Source organism: Leucoraja erinacea, chromosome 7, assembly GCF_028641065.1.
Source record: "Leucoraja erinacea ecotype New England chromosome 7, Leri_hhj_1, whole genome shotgun sequence".
Classification (NCBI taxonomy): Eukaryota; Metazoa; Chordata; class Chondrichthyes; order Rajiformes; family Rajidae; genus Leucoraja; species Leucoraja erinaceus.
This window is the reverse complement of record NC_073383.1, coordinates 45,692,612-45,711,900: the sequence shown is the minus strand read 5'-3', so window position 1 is coordinate 45,711,900 and position 19,289 is coordinate 45,692,612. Positions and strand designations below refer to the sequence as shown.

The 19,289-nt window shown below is 42.1% G+C and overlaps 1 protein-coding gene across 6 annotated transcripts in view; it reads left to right on the top strand.

Annotated features, from left to right (window-relative positions):
* agap1 (ArfGAP with GTPase domain, ankyrin repeat and PH domain 1) overlaps positions 1–19,289 on the top strand; it is a 566,650-nt gene that overhangs the window by 200,018 nt on the left and 347,343 nt on the right. For all 6 annotated transcript variants that reach the window (XM_055638440.1, XM_055638441.1, XM_055638443.1 and 3 more), the window contains exon 2: positions 9,584–9,642. In XM_055638440.1, coding sequence (XP_055494415.1) covers positions 9,584–9,642 — 59 coding nt within the window. The remainder of the gene's footprint in view (positions 1–9,583; positions 9,643–19,289) is intronic.

The window sequence follows — 19,289 nt, the reverse complement described above, 5'->3', positions numbered from 1 at the left end:
GGTCATTGTCTTGCTATAGAATGAACTGCCGGCCAATGAGTCTTGAGGCAGAACTTGAGCAGATAGGATGTGTCTATACACTTCAAAATGTATTATGCTACGACCCTCAGCAGTTGTATCATCAATGAAGATAAGTGAGCCTGTACTTTCAGCAGCCCTGGCCATAACACCCCCACCACTGTGTTTCACAGATGAAGTGGTATGCTTTGGATCTTGGGTAGTTCCTTCCCTCCCCTATACTTTTCTCTTGCCATCACAAAGTTAATCTTTGTCTCATCTGTCCACAAGACCTTTTTTTCCAGAACTGTAGTGGGGGTGGGGGGGGGGGGGGGGGGGGGGGGGGGGGGGGGGGGAGAACTGCAGAAACACAGCTTTAATTTCTACATGGTGAAACCAAAATGTATAAAAATGGCCTTTTATAAAATTTGACAATGTGCACTTTAACCACATGTGATTTTTTTTCTATTACAAATCTCAAATTGTGGAGTACAGAGGCAAATAAATAAATGATGTGTGTCCCAAACATTATGGAGGACACTGTGGTTGTCATAGTAACATGCTCACTAATGATTTGCCTTTGAAAACGGCGATGCATCTGTAAGCGAACAATTTTCCCAGAATAACAACACTCCAAATGTTTCAAAGGCTGACACATAATCATATCTTGTTTATTTTTAGCTAGGTATAATGCCACAAGTTAGTTGAGATAACCATTTCGCTCTTCTGTTACTATTGCATTTTAAGGGCCTGTCCCACTTAGGCGACTTTTCAGCGGACTGCCTGCGCCCTTCAAGCTCAGGAAAAGCGGGGGAGCGCTGTCTGAAATTCACACGGTGCAAAGCCAAGGAGATACAGACACACACTGTGATTACAATAGTATCGGTTTTCTCCATGGCGACCAATTTTTGGTCGCAGAAAAATTTTCAACATGTTGAAAAATTTGCTGCGGCCATACTGAGGCTGCGACTAGTTCCCAAAATGCAGGAACTCCTCTCGACCAGGAAGGAGACTCACCAGAGACCCCCAGAGAACATGTGGCGACCATGAGGCGAGCACAGAGTCTCCTGCACTCGTCTAAAAAGTCGCCTAAGTGGGACAGACCCTTTAGTTTTTAGGTTTAATTGGAGTTTTTGAAGTAGTACACCGAATTAATATAACATGTCTTTATGGCCGGATAGAATGTTAATCAGATGACACCGAGTATTTCCCTTAATTGGGCTAGCTCTGATTCATTTTGCTCTGCACACTGTAGATTTGAACAGTAATTTTCAAATCATTGTATGTGTGAATACATCCTGGTGCATGCCCTTGGATCTTCCACTTCCACATCCCTATCATCCAAATGGAAAGTAGCTAAGAGAAAAAATATAATGTTATTACAAATATTTTTTTAATGGTTTAATATACAGCTGTGGAAAAAATGCTGTGAATGAAATGTGCACCGATACTTAAACCTCTTCTTCCTGGAGCAAAGGTTTACAAAAACGTTTTTAAAAAGTTGTTCAAAATGTTTTTATAAAAGTCATAGGTTTTATATTGCTGGATTCAGCTGACCCTCATAAACTGACACAAACATTGTCAGTAAGGCTAGATGTTGTGGGCTGCACACTGTGGAATGACGAGGTTAAGACAAACAATCTGAATGAAGGTGCCATATTGACCAGGAGTTCTTTGAGACATGTTGAGGATGTGAAAAGTTATATAAAATCCTGTAAATTTGTTCCTCATCATGATATTGACCTGTAATTTCAAATCTCTATTCGCATCCACCAATTCTAATTATATAGAAACATAGAAACAAGTCCATAATTCTTTGAAAGTTTCAACACCAGTAGATAGTGGTAAAGAAGGCATAAAGTATGCTTGCCATCGTAAGTCGGGGCATTGAATATTAGAGTCGGGATGTCATGATACAGCTTTATATGACTGTGTGTAGGAAGGAACTGCAGATGTTGGTTTAAATCAAAGATAGACACAAAATGCTGGAGTAACTCAGCGGGACAGGCAGCATCTCTGGATAGAAGGAATGGGTGATGTTATAATAGACAATAGATAATAGACAATAGGTGCAGGAGTAGGCCATTCGGCCCTTCGAGCCAGCACCGCCATTCAATATGATCATGGCTGATCATCCCTAATCAGTACCCCGTTCCTGCCTTCTCCCTATATCCCCTGACTCCGCTATCTTTAAGAGCCCTATCTAGCTCTCTCTTGAAAGTATCCAGAGAACCGGCCTCCACCGCCCTCTGAGACAGGGAATTCCACAGACTCACCACTCTCTGTGTGAAAAAGTGTTTCCTCGTCTCCGTTGGTTCGGGTTGAGACCCTTCTTCAGTCTGAAACTGACCCGAAACATCACCCATTCCTTATCTCAAGAGATGTTGCCTGTCCCCGCTTAGTTACTCCAGCATTTTGTGTCCATCTTCAAAATCTGGAGCTGATGAGCGGAGGGAATAGCACAGACCTTAGATAGACAATGGAGGCAATATGGTGCTGAAGAAGCAGCTAACTGGCGATGGGCATAGAAACTGTGGCTTGAGAACCGGCACTAACCAGGAAACTGGATCAGCCTAGTATGGGGGATTTTACTAAATGCCTTACTAAATTCATGTAGCTAACATCCACCACCCTACCCTTATTAATCACCTTTGTCACCTCCTCAAAAAATGTGATCAAGTTAGTAAGACATGACTTACGATTGATTCCATTAAGGTCCTGGAGATTTATCCTCTTTAATGCTCCTCAAGAGATTAGTTAAAACAAATGTAGGTCCCTTGCAGTCAGAAACAGGTGAGTTGATCATGGGGAACCAGGATATGGCGGACCAATTGAATAACTACTTTGGTTCCGTCTTCACTAAGGAAGACATAAATGATCTGCCGGAAATAGCAGGGGCCCGCGGGTCAAAGGAGGTGGAGGAATTGAGTAAAATCCAGGTTAGTCGGGAAGTGGTGTTGGGTAAATTGAATGGATTAAAGGCCGATAAATCCCCAGGGCCAGATAGGCTGCATCCCAGAGTACTTAAGGAAGTAGCTCCAGAAATAGTGGATGCATTAGTAATAATCTTTCAAAACTCTTTAGATTCTGGAGTAGTTCCAGAGGATTGGCGGGTAGCAAACGTAACCCCACTTTTTAAGAAGGGAGGGAGAGAGAAAACAGGGAATTACAGACCAGTTAGCCTAACATCGGTAGTGGGGAAACTGCTAGAGTCAGTTATTAAAGATGGGATAGCAGCACATTTGGAAAGTGGTGAAATCATTGGACAAAGTCAGCATGGATTTACGAAAGGTAAATCATGTCTGACGAATCTTATAGAATTTTTCGAGGATGTAACTAGTAGCGTGGATAGGGGAGAACCAGTGGATGTGGTGTATCTGGACTTCCAGAAGGCTTTCGACAAGGTCCCACATAAGAGATTAGTATACAAACTTAAAGCACATGGCATTGGGGGTTCAGTATTGATGTGGATAGAGAACTGGCTGGCAAACAGGAAGCAAAGAGTAGGAGTAAACGGGTCCTTTTCACAATGGCAGGCAGTGACTAGTGGGGTACCGCAAGGCTCAGTACTGGGACCCCAGCTATTTACAATATATATTAATGATCTGGATGAGGGAATTGAAGGCAATATCTCCAAGTTTGCGGATGACACTAAGCTGGGGGGCAGTGTTAGGTGTGAGGAGGATGCTAGGAGACTGCAAGGTGACTTGGATAGGCTGGGTGAGTGGGCAAATGTTTGGCAGATGCAGTTTAATGTGGATAAATGTGAGGTTATCCATTTTGGTGGCAAAAACGGGAAAGCAGATTATTATCTAAACGGTGGCCGATTGGGGAAAGGGGGAGATGCAGCGAGACCTGGGTGTCATGGTACACCAGTCATTGAAGGTAGGCATGCAGGTGCAGCAGGCAGTAAAGGAAGCGAATGGCATGTTGGCTTTCATAGCAAGAGGATTTGAGTATAGGAGAAGGGAGGTTCTACTGCAGTTGTATAGGGTCTTGGTGAGACCACACCTGGAGTATTGCGTGCAGTTTTGGTCTCCAAATCTGAGGAAGGACATTATTGCCATAGAGGGAGTGCAGAGAAGGTTCACCAGACTGATTCCTGGGATGTCAGGACTGTCTTATGAAGAAAGACTGGATAGACTTGGTTTATTACTCTCTAGAATTTAGGAGATTGAGAGGGGATCTTATAGAAACTTACAAAATTCTTAAGGGGTTGGACAGGCTAGATGCAGGAAGATTGTTCCCGATGTTGGGGAAGTCCAGGACAAGGGGTCACAGCTTAAGGATAAGGGGGAAATCCTTTAAAAAACCGAGATGAGGAGAACTTTTTTCACACAGAGAGTGGTGAATCTCTGGAACTCTCTGCCACAGAGGGTAGTTGAGGCCAGTTCATTGGCTATATTTAAGAGGGAGTTAGATGTGGCCCTTGTGGCCAAGGGGATCAGAGGGTATGGAGAGAAGGCAGGTACGGGATACTGAGTTGGTTGATCAGCCATGATCATATTAAATGGCGGTGCAGGCTCGAAGGGCCGAATGGCCTACTCCTGCACCTAATTTCTATGTTTCTATGTTTCTATGTTTCAAGAGCTCCAATGCCTGCTCCTCCTTAACCGCACACTGCCCTGCATATTAGCATTCTTCTCTCTGATTTCACTGAGCTCCAAGTCCTTCTCTTTGGTAAAAACAAATGCAGAGTACTTGTTTAGTACCTCGCCTACATCCAAGCACAAATTCTGTCCTTTATCCTCGAGTGGTCTTACCCTTTCCTTGGTTACCCCCTTGGTTTGAATGTAGGTATAAAAAGCTTTGGGGGGGGGGGGAGTTCTTTAATCTGACCCATTTTGACCTTTCAAATCGTTCACTTGAGTTTTTTCCTCTTTGCTTTATGTTCCTCAAAGAACCCGTCTGATTCCACCCTCTTAAACCTTGCATGTGCTTCCTTTTTCTTTTTGACCGAATTTATAACTTCTACGGTCACTCAGGGTTTTCTTATTTTGACATCCTTATTTCCCCCCTCCCTACATGAACATGCCAATTCTAAACTTTGATCAACCGTCCATTAAACAAATCCCACATATCAGATGTGGATTTGCCCAATATCAACTGATCTCCAGTATACCCCCCCCCCCCCCCCCCCCCCCCCCCCCCCCCCCCCCCCCCCCCCCCCCCCCCCCCCCAACAGTTGTATTGTATTGCACGTCCACCCGGGATAACCTTGTATTTTTCCTTACATCAATCATCCCTGGTCCTCGACCAAATCTCAGCCACTCCTTTTTAAGCTCTCCTTTACCTCTTTGACCAAGGTTTCATAAACTCACCTAATATGTCTTTGTTTAGCTCAGTATTCATTTTCTTTTCATGCATATTTGATGAGCTGTTGATATTTTTTTGCTGTGCTTTAAGGGCGTTGTATAAAACCAAGTGGTACTTGCCATCACAGGCCCATTGGTGAAAGTCGTCATTGTTACCTGATTTATTTTTGGCATTTAAAGAATGTCCTCGACTATTCAAACGGCTGTTGTGCTATTTAATCCAAGCTCAGCATATATCATTAAGGGTTCGAAGATATCAAGTCTTGGCTTGAAGTGATTCATGATGAAATATCAAATCCTTTAATAGGGGGTCGTACATAGAAACATAAATTTGTTTTTGCTCGGTGGAACAGCTTGTTACTGTAATGTGGCACAAATTGAAAATGTTGCTGCTTTCAAGCCTGGTGAAGCGACCAGTTGTTGCTGAAGGTGTGGTTAACTAGTTTTGTCCTGGGAAGAAATTCAAATCTGACTCGTATCAGGTGTGTTGCAATATGCAGAACACAGATGGACACTGACCCGACTTGGTTCACTGAGAAGGTGGTGGTATTTCCTCAGCCGACTATAATGACTTTAAAATGAAGTGTGTTCACTGGCATGCTTTTCCTCTCCATTGTAAATTGTTTCCTGTGCTCTATTATATCTTTGCACTGAACAAGGACCATTATTTGTAGCCCCAGGGTTCAATTTGTGACAGACATTCATTAACAAGCGCTTTGAGTAAGATTGTGTCAACAATTTGTTGCTTTTTTTTTCTTCAGCTTCTATAATTGACCCATTTCCTTTAATCTTTTCGTCGTAATAATAGAATGTGACCTGGTCATTCCCTTCAGAACAGGGATCAGCAATTTTGGTGAATGTTTTCATTTTCTCAGTTTTCATCAATAAAAATAATGGTTGCTTTATATGTTTCCAAAAATAATATCATGAGATATTTCATTTATGTAATATATAATTGTTTAAACAATAATTATTTTTATCTCATTTTAAATCCCTTCTCAACTTGGGCAAGGAGACCCCCTGCAAGGGTCAACTGGCCTTGAGGGATTGCGTAGGAGATAATCATAAAGTTATGCACCATGGAAGCAGGCTCTTTGGTCCAACTTGTCCATGCTAACCAAGATGCACCATCTAAACTTATCCCATTTACCCGCAATTGGCGCATATTCCTCTAACCCTTAGAATCTACCTGTCCAAATATCTTTTAAATGTTGTTTTTGAATCTGCCTTTAATACTTACTCTGGTAGCTGGTTCCATATACCCACCTCCTTCTGTGTGGAAAAGTTGACCCTCCGGTTCCTATTAAATCTTTCCCCTCTCACCTGAAAGCTATGCCTTCTAATTCTTAATTCGTCTACCTTAGGAAAAAGACGCTGTGCGTTCATCCTATCTATTCCGCTCATGATTTTATACACATCTAAAAGATCACTCCTAAGCCTCCTGCGTCCAATGAATAAAGACCTAGCCTGCCATCCTCTACCTATAGTCCAGGCTCGAGTCCTAGCAACACCCTTGTAAATCTTCTCTGTACTCTTTCTAGCTTAATAACATCCTTCCTATAGTAGGGTGACCAAAACTGAACACAATTTAGATTCATCTACAAACTTACTAATCATACCACATCCATTTTCATCCATGTTATGGATATAGATGACAAACAACAATGGGCCCAGCACCAATGCTTGAGGCACACCATGATCCACAGGCCTTCAGTCTGATAAACAATCTTCCATCACCATCCTCTGCTTGGACTGTTACTCCATTCTAGTTGCAGCAGATTATTTATTTGGTGTTGTTTCATATTGTGTATGTGTGATATTTATATATGATTCAGCATGTGATGTAAAATTTAACCATCTGTTGGGGTTAATGACGCAAATTTAACTACTCTTCAGCAGTCACATCTGGCCTTTCATTGTGCTACTGGTCTTGGTGTCATTTCCAGGGTTAGAGGTCAGTTTTGTCCAGAGCTGAGAGGCCCAGTGCACCATATCCAGCCTCTTAGCTTCCTAGCAGCCAGTTAGTGTATTTAATACGTCTCATTCCTTTGACTGTGATAGCCAACCTGGATTGATGGAGTACGTGAAGTTCAATGGTTTCTTATTTTTCTCCCTCTTCTTTAGTCTAATTTTAATGCTTTTGATTTTTATGTTTGAAAATAAAATTATTTTTAATTTCAACTTTTTAAAAACATTTAAAATATTGTAATTGTTTTTTAAATGCCTCTGATCATTAGAGATAGATTAGACCACCAAGGCAGTCTGGGATAGGGATAGGGATCTGCATTAAAACATCGGTGAGATCAAGCATAAACTCAGCAACCGTTTCTCGGACATTTGCACTCCGTCTGCCAAGGCCTACTGTTTAAGACGTCCCATTTACTGATCTTTCTGTCCTTGACCTCCTCCACTGCCAGAGTGAGGCCACATGCAAATTGGAGGAACCACATATTTTGCTTGGGTAGCTTACAGCCCAACAACATTGGTCTCAGCCCAATGATATTGACATGAACATTGAATTATCCAATTTAGGTCACTTAAAGCGCCCTCTACCAATTTTCACAGTTCATAACTCTCCAATTCCTTTGTTTCTCATGTTCTGTTTTTTTATCTATGCCCTTTGGCCAACAATCTGCCTATTACTTGCCAGGCTTTGTCCTGCTCCCTACGCAGTTCCAGCTTTCTCCCCCTCCCCTGACCCCAACAATCATTCGGAAGAAGATTCTCAACCCAAAATGTCATCTATCTTTCCAGAGATGCTGTCTGACTTGCTGAGTTGCTCCAGCACTTTGTGCCTTCTTTTGTAAACGAGCATCTGCAGTTCCTAGTTCTAGGATTTGCTTCCTGAGGCTTGATAACAGTTTGTTGACACCACTGTTTGAAACGCAGCCGCAAAGGTAAGTATGGTTACAGAAGGAGCTGAAGATGAGCAGAGCACAGTCCAGCCTGATTTTGCTTCCTGGACTGCCATGAGAAGACTCGGCTGATCTTTTAGGATTTCTGACCCATGAAGGAAGGGGAGAAGGTTACACAAAAAAGCTGGAGAAACTCAGCGGGTGCAGCAGCATCTATGGAGCGAAGGAAATAGGCAACGTTTCGGGCCGAAACCCTTCTTCATAGATGCTGCTGCACCCGCTGAGTTTCTCCAGCTTTTTTGTGTAACTTTCGATTCTCCAGCATCTGCAGTTCCTTCTTAAACACAAGGAAGGGGAGAATTTTAGTTTCCTCTTCAGACTTGCTTAGATTCGCCATTACAAACCGGATGCTACAGAAATGTAGTTAAAAGGTCTGAGTTTTGAAATCAATCTTGGTTTACCATTGACATTTGATTGTGAATCAGGTGTTCAATACAAACTGCATTGCTTTCTGAATCTCCGTTGTGTCAGGTTGTTATGGAAGGGGTAAGGTGTCTGATGTTATTTCCATTAATTCTGTGAGAAGCATCAACGAGGCTTTGTTGGTAGCATTCTCACCTTGTTGTCACATGTTTCATTGTGGAGACTTTGCAAAATCTAGTCTAAGTGCTGCTCAGGTAAGATGTTATATCTGACAGTATATCTGCCCATCGATGGCTGAATAACTTCTTGGGACACTGTTTGAAAAATTGCAGGGACTACACGTCTTTCTTTCGCTGAAACTTCACGCATCGGGGAATTATTGTTCACCTGGGTTATGATGCTTCTTTTTGTCTCGTTTTTTATAATGCTTTATTATTTTGGGTGTAGAATTGCGACGGCTTTGAGGTTTGTGGTGTTTTCCTGTGGAGGAATGCCTGTGATTTTGTTTGCCGAGCACCAGGACACTTTGCTGACAGCAACTTAGACTTGATCTTGAAGCGGGTGCTCAGAGTGGTCAACTCACACTCTTGTAGTGATATACACATGGTGTAGAATTGGGATGGAAGGAAATGCAGAAAGAAACTTATTATTGTATGCAATACACTTGTGGACAAATCTGTGAGATAAATATGTTTTGTTCATTCTAGTATAAGCTCCTGCTAACTGTAGTTACCTGGAGACTCTGTATTGACAAATATCAATGTTTTTCTGGGGAGAAACCTAACTTCATGAATAAGTTATGAGATCATTAGTGTTAGTTAAATCATGTAGATTAAGGATATATAGCAATCACTGTAAACAGTTGACTGTCCCTTTCTGTTTTTGCTCTCTAAATTGTTATTTCAAAGGGCAGCCTGATTTTGCCTGGCTTTTACAAGCATTCATCGCTTCAAATTCCAAGTTTAATTTTGGCTCTGTGCTTGTGTTTTGCAGATGCTTTTGTGAACAGCCAAGAGTGGACACTTAGCCAATCTGTGCCAGAACTCAAAGTGGTGAGTAACGTCACTTCACATAAGGTTCTGGCAATTATTCCAACAGTGAATCTCTACAAGAATGCAGAAGTAGTGGATGCTAAACCTGACTATTTTTATTCTATTACCCTATGACAAGGTTTCTCCTCTACTTAATTGCCGTTACAACTCAGTACAGCTTTAAAAGTAGGAAATCTGCCACCCTAGCTAACAGCTATTTCTATTTTACTTATACCAATGAGTGTTGGTCGACTGTACTGTTGTTCCAATCAAATAATTGTGAGCTTACGTTTTACATCCATGCTTGAATAGGTTTGGCTCCCGGAGCATCAAAACCAAACCAAATCCTGTCTTTGCCTACTCTTAAGATTTGCACACATTCAAATTGGACTTTTTGGAGAGTGGCCAAAGAAAGATATTGCAAAATTCTCTTTTCTCTTCATCAGAACTTCTGTGGCCCTTACATTCAGGCTGAACTTTATATCTCTCTTGTCTTTTGGTTTAATAGTGTATGATATCATCATTTTTTCTTTACTCATTGGTATTTGGGAGTATTGACCTTGCTTAATTCTAAGTTCAGCTGCACTTAACACTCTTAAGTGTTTCTAGCAGGCTCTTGTTATCATATCAGAGAGATGTTAGTGTGCACTTATTCCTTCCTCTTGATGCTGTCAAGCTGTGTGTGGTGTGTTAATATGATTAATGTTACTGATACTATATATTGATGGCTTTATAGTGTGAATTATTTATCATGAAACCATTGCACCAACATGGAACTGCTGGTATTTTCTATATTTGATTTTAAATGACTGGTTAGAATCCAAAACCTTCAATTAAAAATAATCTAAATTGCAGAGATTTGGTGTGCTCTAATTATATAAGAGGAGTAGTTGAGCAGATTTTCCATCTGAGCTCCTCCTGTTAATTCCCTCTATATGTATTGTTCAGGAAATTCCTCCGTCACCTTCTCCAAGAAAAAGTAATTGCGGATTTCGGGGAGAGTTTTACGACTACACTAGGAAAAGCAAACCGGACGTCGTAAGTGTGATGTTAGTAAGGTTGGGCAATGGGAGGCACACTTGTCCATATCCTTGAGCCAGTGACTGGGGTCATGCTTCGTAAGTGGTGGTTGAAAGTGGTGATAGGGAGAGGTGTGAGGGGGGGGAAGTTAGTCCTTTTCAACTGGGAGTCAGGCTGGTGGAGTAAGAGTGTGAAGTGTGTTGGAGGTGGTGTGGGGAAGTAAGACCAATCTACTCAAGAAAATATTCATGTTTATACGAAACTGGGCAAGTAAACCCTGGTGTTCTCAGAAGGAACTGCAGAGTGCGGAAGATCGCTGAAGTGACACAAAAATGCTGAGAACCACCGCCAAATGTGCAGCAGCCTCTACTGGAGCGAAGGAAATGTTGGACAAAAGTTCGTTGCCATAGAACTCACCCATTTCCTTCGCTCCAAGTCTAGCTGCACCCGGCTGAGTTTCTCCCCGCAGTGGTGGTTGTGTACTTGGCAGTCGACCTTGTTCAGTTGTTGGTCCACTGACAATTGATCCACGGAGTCGCGGGACTTTGTTCTCTTTGACTTGTGATTACTTGCAAGGCCCTTCTCATACTGCAAAGAGTCATTGCATGAGAACTGCTCCTCAACTTCTCATAGTACCTTTCCTGGCAGCGCGGATTCCCTTTCCCCTTCTCAGCTTGTACTTGGCTTGCCTGGTAAAGGGTCATAACATCCCCGTTCCTGTGGTATAATACAACAAGAAATTAGGGTGCAAGATTAGGCCTTCGTCTTAAAACAAAAGCCCTCGATCCGGGGAGCCATTCACCGGCAGCCATTCACAATAGGGGGTGTCATAACTAGCGTGCATCAGCCGACAAAAAAACTCAGTATCAACGGGGCGTAACCTGGAGCCATAAGAGAAGAGAGAGGGGGGTCAATCGTGCAGCGCACCACTGATCCCACTGGTGAGGCCAAAAAAACAAGGCGCGAGACTATCTACCCCAGACGCCTCTGTAAAAAATAAAGGTGGGGAAAGGAAAGTGCACAAAAAAATAAAAACAAGTGGGTGGCATCGGTCAACTACCCTCTATGTTGACAGAGAGGTAGGGGTATCCAAGAATTCGACTCACCACTCTCTGCGTAAAAAATTTCTTCTCAAGTGCGGGACGGTGTTAAAAATGCAAAGTTGATTGGGTCCCCTTTCTCCTATAAACACATGTAGTTAAACCGCCATCACATCCTTGAACTTCCGCCCGTAGACTCGGGAACATCATAAACGGAAAACCCATCATTCACCGGTAAGGGAGGCTCTAGGCCCTGGCGGAACAAACCCGCTTAGAACTATGCTAGGTACGGGGGCGGTGATTCGGGAGGTAGAGAAAAACAAAACGATGATAGTAAGAACAGTCCTGCAAAAACGCCCAATACAAAAAAAAAAAAGGGTGGGGGGGGGGGGGGGGGGGGCAAGAGTCCATTTCTAATTTGAGAAGCGTGATAATGGATGACAGCTTAGGCAAACAAATGGCTCGGTAATTAGGAAAAGCTAACAAATCACCCAGAGCGAGTAAAATGGCTCATACAACAGATGGCTCCACTAAGCTAAACCACGAACCCGGGGGGTCCGGCATCGGCCCGGAGATGCAGACGGTAAAACAAAAAAACCGTTCGTCTTGGTTGGCTGGGGGGAAAGGGACGGGGGGGGCGAAGGGGGGGAACCCTGGGCTATGGCACATACATGGAGAATACTAATAACCTCCAGATTTATCTACTCCTAGCAACTCAAAACTAAATCGCGTACAAACTTAAAACAATATCAACTCCTTCTATGAAAACTGCACGATTTTGTATGGAGTGGACGGGAGTGATACGGGATTCGTCTACAGACAGCTGTTGTGCTTTTTGCAACCATGGTGATAAGCCAGAATCATAACAAGAATTTTCGTCGCCAGTATGGTCATACATACAAGTCAGCGTCAGAAGAACTGAGGTAGGAAATACGCACGCTTACTAAAATCCGGGTCCTCACAACTTTACTCTTGCGTACCGTCGCACATCTGATTTTTCTCGACGTGATTGGTGTAGCAAAGCGTACAAACAATTATTGGCGGGAATTCCACGTGGATTGGAAAACAAAGTCTCTCAGAGGTTTTTAGAGAATACACAGAGGAACATATACCAGAGCGAGTCCATGGTCCGGAAAATTATGTTGGACCGCAAACTTCACCATTGTTTTTGACAAAATAGGCGGAAATGACGTGTGGCACGCAACAAAGCGGGATCTCAATAGACGGGAACCGATGCGGTGTTGGTGATCTGGTGTGCACAATGGTAGAATGGGCATCATACACTGGAAGCAAGTCAACCAGTCACAGGAATTTATGTATGACCGGGGGGCAGGGAGTAATTGGAGAATAACAGCTCAGTCATATTGCTCAATTGTTTACATCTTCAACTTGCTGTACTTTGGCCACACGATAAACTAAAACCGAGAATGTGCTTCTGTTTGTGACTGATGCGATCCGTACATAAAAAGCTGCACTGGTAGACGTTTTTCTCACATCTGAAGCATATCCCATAACACACAAGAACGTACAAGTACTTTCCAAAAACCAGATATTTTGAAAAAGGTGCCTATAATTAGGTGACCGTGGGGATGCTTTGGATCATTATAATACGTATAGGAGCCCTTTATAATTAAATCATTTATGAACCAGATTTTAGGATGTGAATAAGATGCATTTTTATGTACCTTTTTTGCAATAAATGCCTTTTCCCCTTTCTGCCTTTTTTGGCAATTTTATAATAGCCCTTTAAATTTTCCTTCCTAGACTATAAATCAGAGATTTTTTTATCGCCTGAACAAACGCTGGCTCTGAGTGATACACATTTTTTGTTAATGTTTGAAATTAAAGTCGTGGAAGACAAATCTGTAAGATAGATGCAGTCAGCAAAATGCTGGAGTAACTATAAACAGCCCCCAACTGTGGGAGGTGAGAGAACCTAAAGACAAGAAGATCAAGAGCGGCAAGGTGAGGAATACGCATCTTATGGGCACAATACGTACTTGGAGGACACACATGGTATGCTTGGTTTTCTGATCTAGGGGGAAACCCAGATGAGGGTTCTATCAACGATGATAGGTGATCAACAGTGCATGACGAGAAATCATAAATAGCTGTCTGTTGATGATGTGGAGTGGCATCATTGGTGCTAGCGGTAAATTACGATGGGTCCTAAACATCCACTGTGCTGCTATCCCACATAAGTAAAGGAGGAGTACAAGCAAGAAAAAGACGGTAGGACGAATCGAGCAACAAAATTAACCAGAGTCATAGAAACGGGCCATCGGTCGTCTTGATCGTGGTCTCTGTCGATGTGCAGGTCGGTCATCTGCATTTTGTGCAGTTTTGGCGGGGAATAACATGCGAGGATCTTAGGGGGGGCTAATAAGTGGAGTGATAAGGTATACCAGAAGAAGGTGCCTTAATCATGTTCAGGGTATAAGATTAATATAAGATTCGTGTTATGGGTGTTGTGAATTTGAAGGAGCTGTTTCTATGGTGCAGTTCTAGATGAATCTATAACCTTAATTGGCCAGATGGCTGACTTCTATTCTGTGCATTTCAAGCTGAGAACTGAGAACACACTTGTTTCAGAAATGTAGGTAGACAGGAAAAGGTGGGGTTGGGTAGTAGCCCTGATAAAGAATGATATTAGGACAGTAGATAGATTTGGCTCAGAGATTCAAGTAGTAGAATCAATGGGGGGGGGGTGGAGATGAGTGACAAGGGACAGGCAATACAATACAATACAATACAATTTATTTGTGTCATTTGAACCTCATTGAGGTTCAAACGACATTTGGTTTCTGCAGTCATACACACAAGAAAAAGAACCAAGACACAACACAATTTACACAAACATCCAACACAGTGAATCTCCTCCTCACTGTGATGGAAGGCAAAGTCTTATCTCTCCCCTGCAGGGGAAAGATTTTAAAAGTTTCCCCACACACATACCCAGTTAAAAAAAAAAAGCACTTTAAACTACATTCAAACATTCAAACGCGACAAAAAAAAAACAAAAAACGACAGACGGACTGCAGAGGCTGCTGCGACGTGAGTCGCGCCACCCACCCCAATAATTGTGGCAATAGTCTTTCAGCCCCTAGTATCTATGCTTTTGGACAGACTATCAATACCAAAAAAAGGGAGCTTGTAATTCAGTTCATGCAATAGTTTTGGGACTGTTGTAACTTCAAATATCTGAGAAAATCAAATTGGCAAAGGTCACCTGAAGGGCAAATTCATGGAACGCATGTGAAACTCTTTTGTGGAACAACACGTTGTGGTCCCAACTAAAGAGCTGGTTTAGTTTTAGCCACGTACTGTAATATGGAATGAATTACTATTCCCACAGAAAAGGGGTTCTGTAGGGGAAGGATGATCATTATTTGAAGGAATTTCACATTCTATTCGCGAGTGATGACTTGGAAACTTGAAGGAATTGCATAGCTTGGAGAAGAGTTAAAAAATAATCATGTTGACATTGAGATATCGCTGGCAAGCCCAACAATGATTGCTCATACCTAACTGCCCTTCAGAAGGTGGCGGTGAGCTGGCATATAGAACCATTGTAGTCCTTCTGGCGAAGGCACACGTACAGTGTTATTGGGAAAAGATTTCAAGGATTTAAACCCAGTGTGTTATCTAAAGTAAATAAGTTACATAGATTTCAAAATGTCATGGCAGATGATCAGCGACGTACACAGAAATAAATATTTCACAGTTTTTAAAGATAGTAAATTCTGTTGAGCACTAAAGACCACATGAAAGTAATCCGTTCATGTCAAAGTTGGTATGAAATTGAAAGCAAAGGTTTATGAAGTTGCAAGGATATCTAGAAGGTTTGGGAATTGGGTGAATTTTCAAAAGCAAAGAATTATAAAATATTGATAGAGGCGGAAGAGAGCCAGAGGTTAAACCAGCAAGAAATATATAAACACAGTGTTACAGTTCTGCAACTGTTGTAAAAGGAAGAGGATAGGAAAGGTTAATACTGGGCCAGGACAAGGAAATAGAAATCATATTATGATAATTAAGTTGACAAATCAAATGCAACCTTTTGGGGATTTAGCTGGAAAATTGGGAACAGGTAGATGACGTGCATTTAGAGTAAAAATAGAAAATGCTGGAATACTCAGCAGGCCATACTGCAGTTGTGGGAGAAGAAACAGAGTTAATATTTCAGGTCAAAGACATCATAGACATGCCCCTCAACCGCCCTTCCTGCAAATTAATGAGCTGCTTTGGGCAACACTGGGAAGAAAACCAAATAAATTTGAGGCCGTTGCGGTGGCACATTGGTAGAGTTGCTGCCTTACAGCACTAGGGATCTGGGATCGATCCTGACTATGCCTACTGTCTACGCAGTTTGTACGTTCTCCCTGTGACCATGTGGGATTTCTCTGGGTGCTCCAGTTTCCTTCCACACTCTAAAGACATACAGGTTTATAGGTTAATTGGCTTTGGGAACATTTTAAATTGTCCCTCGTGAGCCGGATTGTGTTAGTGTGTGGGGATCGTTGCTCGGTGCGGATTCGATGTGCCAAGGGGCCTGTTTTCGTGCTGCATCTTTTAATTAGACTCATCTATATCTCTTAATTAGACATCTAAACCTACGGAGAGGATGGCGGGGGGGGGGTCTCTCTTGCAGGGTAAAACCGGTGTGATCAAAAAGATAACTGGAAACAAAGCTATATGATCAGTGAGTGAACGGGAGCAGAAAGAAACATAGAAAATAGGTGCAGGAGGAGGCCATTCGGCCCTTTGAGCCAGCACCGCCATTCATTGTGATCACGGCTGATCGTCCCCTGTCAATAACCCGTGCCTGCCTTCTCCCCATATCCCTTGACTCCTCTAGCCCCTAGAGCTCTATCTAACTCTCTCTAAAATCTTAAAGAAGGTGAGAATGTAGACAAAGGACTAGCTGAGAAATGCAGAACAAGAAGACATGCCCACACTAGGCATGTTCACCGGGGGAAAACAGTTAGCTAGCCCAATATCAGAGATGGAGGACTGATGTAGGCAGAGAAATCAAATTACCTGAAGTTGTAGAATAGTATAATTTGGTGATTGATGGTTGGCTAGAACTCGGTGGGCAGAAGAGTTTGTTTTGTGCTGTACAACTCTGATTCTGATATTGAGTCCAGAATAGGGTTGTTATGAGTTTGTGTAAAGCAATTACTGCCTAAGTTCAGTGTTTATGAGGTTGAGGATAATATATCAGCATTTCTGGCAGAATGGTTTGGTAGTTGGAACCTTACAGTAGATAAATGGGTCATTAAGGGGTTAGCACATTGTAATTTCAGGGATCAGTGCGGAGCCCTCGGCTACTAATAATGTGTATTTGTGGTAGATGAGGGGCTAAATGTAATTTATCAAACCCACTGACAATTAAATGCAAAGCCAGGCAGGAAAGTAATTGATGATGATAAAAAAATGTCTGCTGAGGGCAATGGGTTAAGTCAGTGGGCAAAAATATGGCAAATTAAGTATATGGAGAGGAAACAAGAGATTATTTATTTATGTGGGAAAAGTATAAGAAATCATCTTAATTAACCGTGCCTTTGCGGTTGCAGCTAGACTGTGGAACAGCATCCCTCTTCCCATCAGAATTGCCACCTCCATCGTCTCTTTTAAGTCGAGACTTAAAACTCATCTTTACTCTCAAGCCTTTCTTGACGTCCTCCAAGGGAGGGCTATATGTATGTATTTATATACGTACTTAATCTATGAACAAATGTTGTATAACTTTAGTACCTCCACCAATGTAAAGCACTTTGGTCAACGAGAGTTGTTTTTTAAATGTGCTATAGAAATAAAAGTGACTAATTAGATTTTGAGTGTCGAACATTGGTGTTCAGAGAGGTTTGAGTGTTCTTCTGTAAGAAGGTTACCACATATGTAAGCAAGCAATTTAGAAACTATGTGATGTTGACTTTCTTTTTAACCACAAAAAGAAGTAAATCAGCTGGGCTTTGGTGCGGCCAAGCTTGGACCGCAGTGAACAAATTTGTTTAGTCCATTTAAGGAAGAATCAGCCTGTGAGGGAGAGGAGCAAAGGATCTCAAAGTTAATTTCTGAGATAAAGGGGATTGACCAATGAGGTAAAGTTTAAGTCTGGCCTTTGCCCTCTGGAGTTTAGAAGGAAGAGTTTAGTTTTGTTTATTGTCACATGTACCGAGGTACAGTGAAAAGCTTTTGTTGCATGCTAACCAGTCAGCGACAAAACAAATGATTACAATCGAACCATCCATAGTGTACAGATTACATGATCAAGGGAATACCGGGAATAACGTTTAGTGCAAAATAAAGCCAGTAAGGTCCGATCAAAGAGAGACGGAGGGTCTCCAATGAGGTAGATAGTAGTTTAGCAATTAACTCTGTGAAGCATTTTAATTTCTGAAAGATCCTGAGGATGGATATAGTGAGACCTTTCTCTTGGCATGAGAGTCCAGAACCAGCGTGCTTTGTCCCAAGAGAAGAAGTTAGATGAGGGGAAATTCCCCATTCCTTCTCTCCATAGATGCTGCCTGAGTTGCTCCAGCTTTTTGTGTCCACCTTCGATTTAAACCAGCATCTGCAGTTCTTTCCTACACAGGTTCCCAGAGATATTGCCTGACCTGCTGTGTTACTCCAGTACTTTGTGTCCTTTAGTGTATTAATCGGCATCTGCATTTTTTTGTTTCTACTTCTTAATTGTTATCGAGTTCCTTATTTAAGAACAAAAAATAAACTGCCAGAGCAACTCAGTGGGTCATTTGTAGAAGGACATGGGCAGGCAATGTCTCAGATCAGGACCTTCTTTGAATCACAGTTGGTGCCTGACCCAGAGTTCCTCACCCAAAATTTCCTAATCTTGAGTTTTATATGGAAAACAACGAGGAAACACCTCCACAGAAACGTGTCTCTTGCATTGTGGCAGTTTTAAAATATTTACAGCCCTTTCTCCTACATTCTTGTTGTTATCAAGTGCGAGTCATAGTACCTTGTGTGATTAAACAAATTGTTCTTTTACTCTCAGCCATCGCCTTCACTATTCATTCATGTATAGCAGATAAGAATTTTACCTTGAGTTAAAGGATTATGGATTTGAGTACAAGAACCCAGACTATTACTTTAGTGGAGTACTGAGAGACTCCTGCAGTTTTGAAGTGGAAACAAGGAACTGCGGATGCTGATTTACGCAATAGTCCACAAAGTGCTGTAGTGACTCGGTGGGGCAGGCTGCATGGAAACCAGTCCTTTGATCCATCTTGTCCATGCCGACCAAATTGACATACTGGGCTATCCACTCCAACGCTTTATGTCCTGCAGTTTTTGAAGTGCTCTTTTTCTGAAAAAATGCAAAACTGGGGTGATGGTGTTATTTTGTTGAAGGGAAGTAATATTTCCCTGACATTATGGTTGATATCCTTAAACCAATATTTAAATGCACATGACCTAGTCTTCCCACACATCAGGTTGTTTGTGGATTTAATGTGACCACATTTCCTACATGGAGTTGGCTGGAAGAGCTTTGAGATATTTTTGTGTAGGAAAGAACTGCAGATGCTGGTTTAAATCGAAGATAGTCACAAATTGCTGGAGTAATTCAGCGGGACAGGCAGC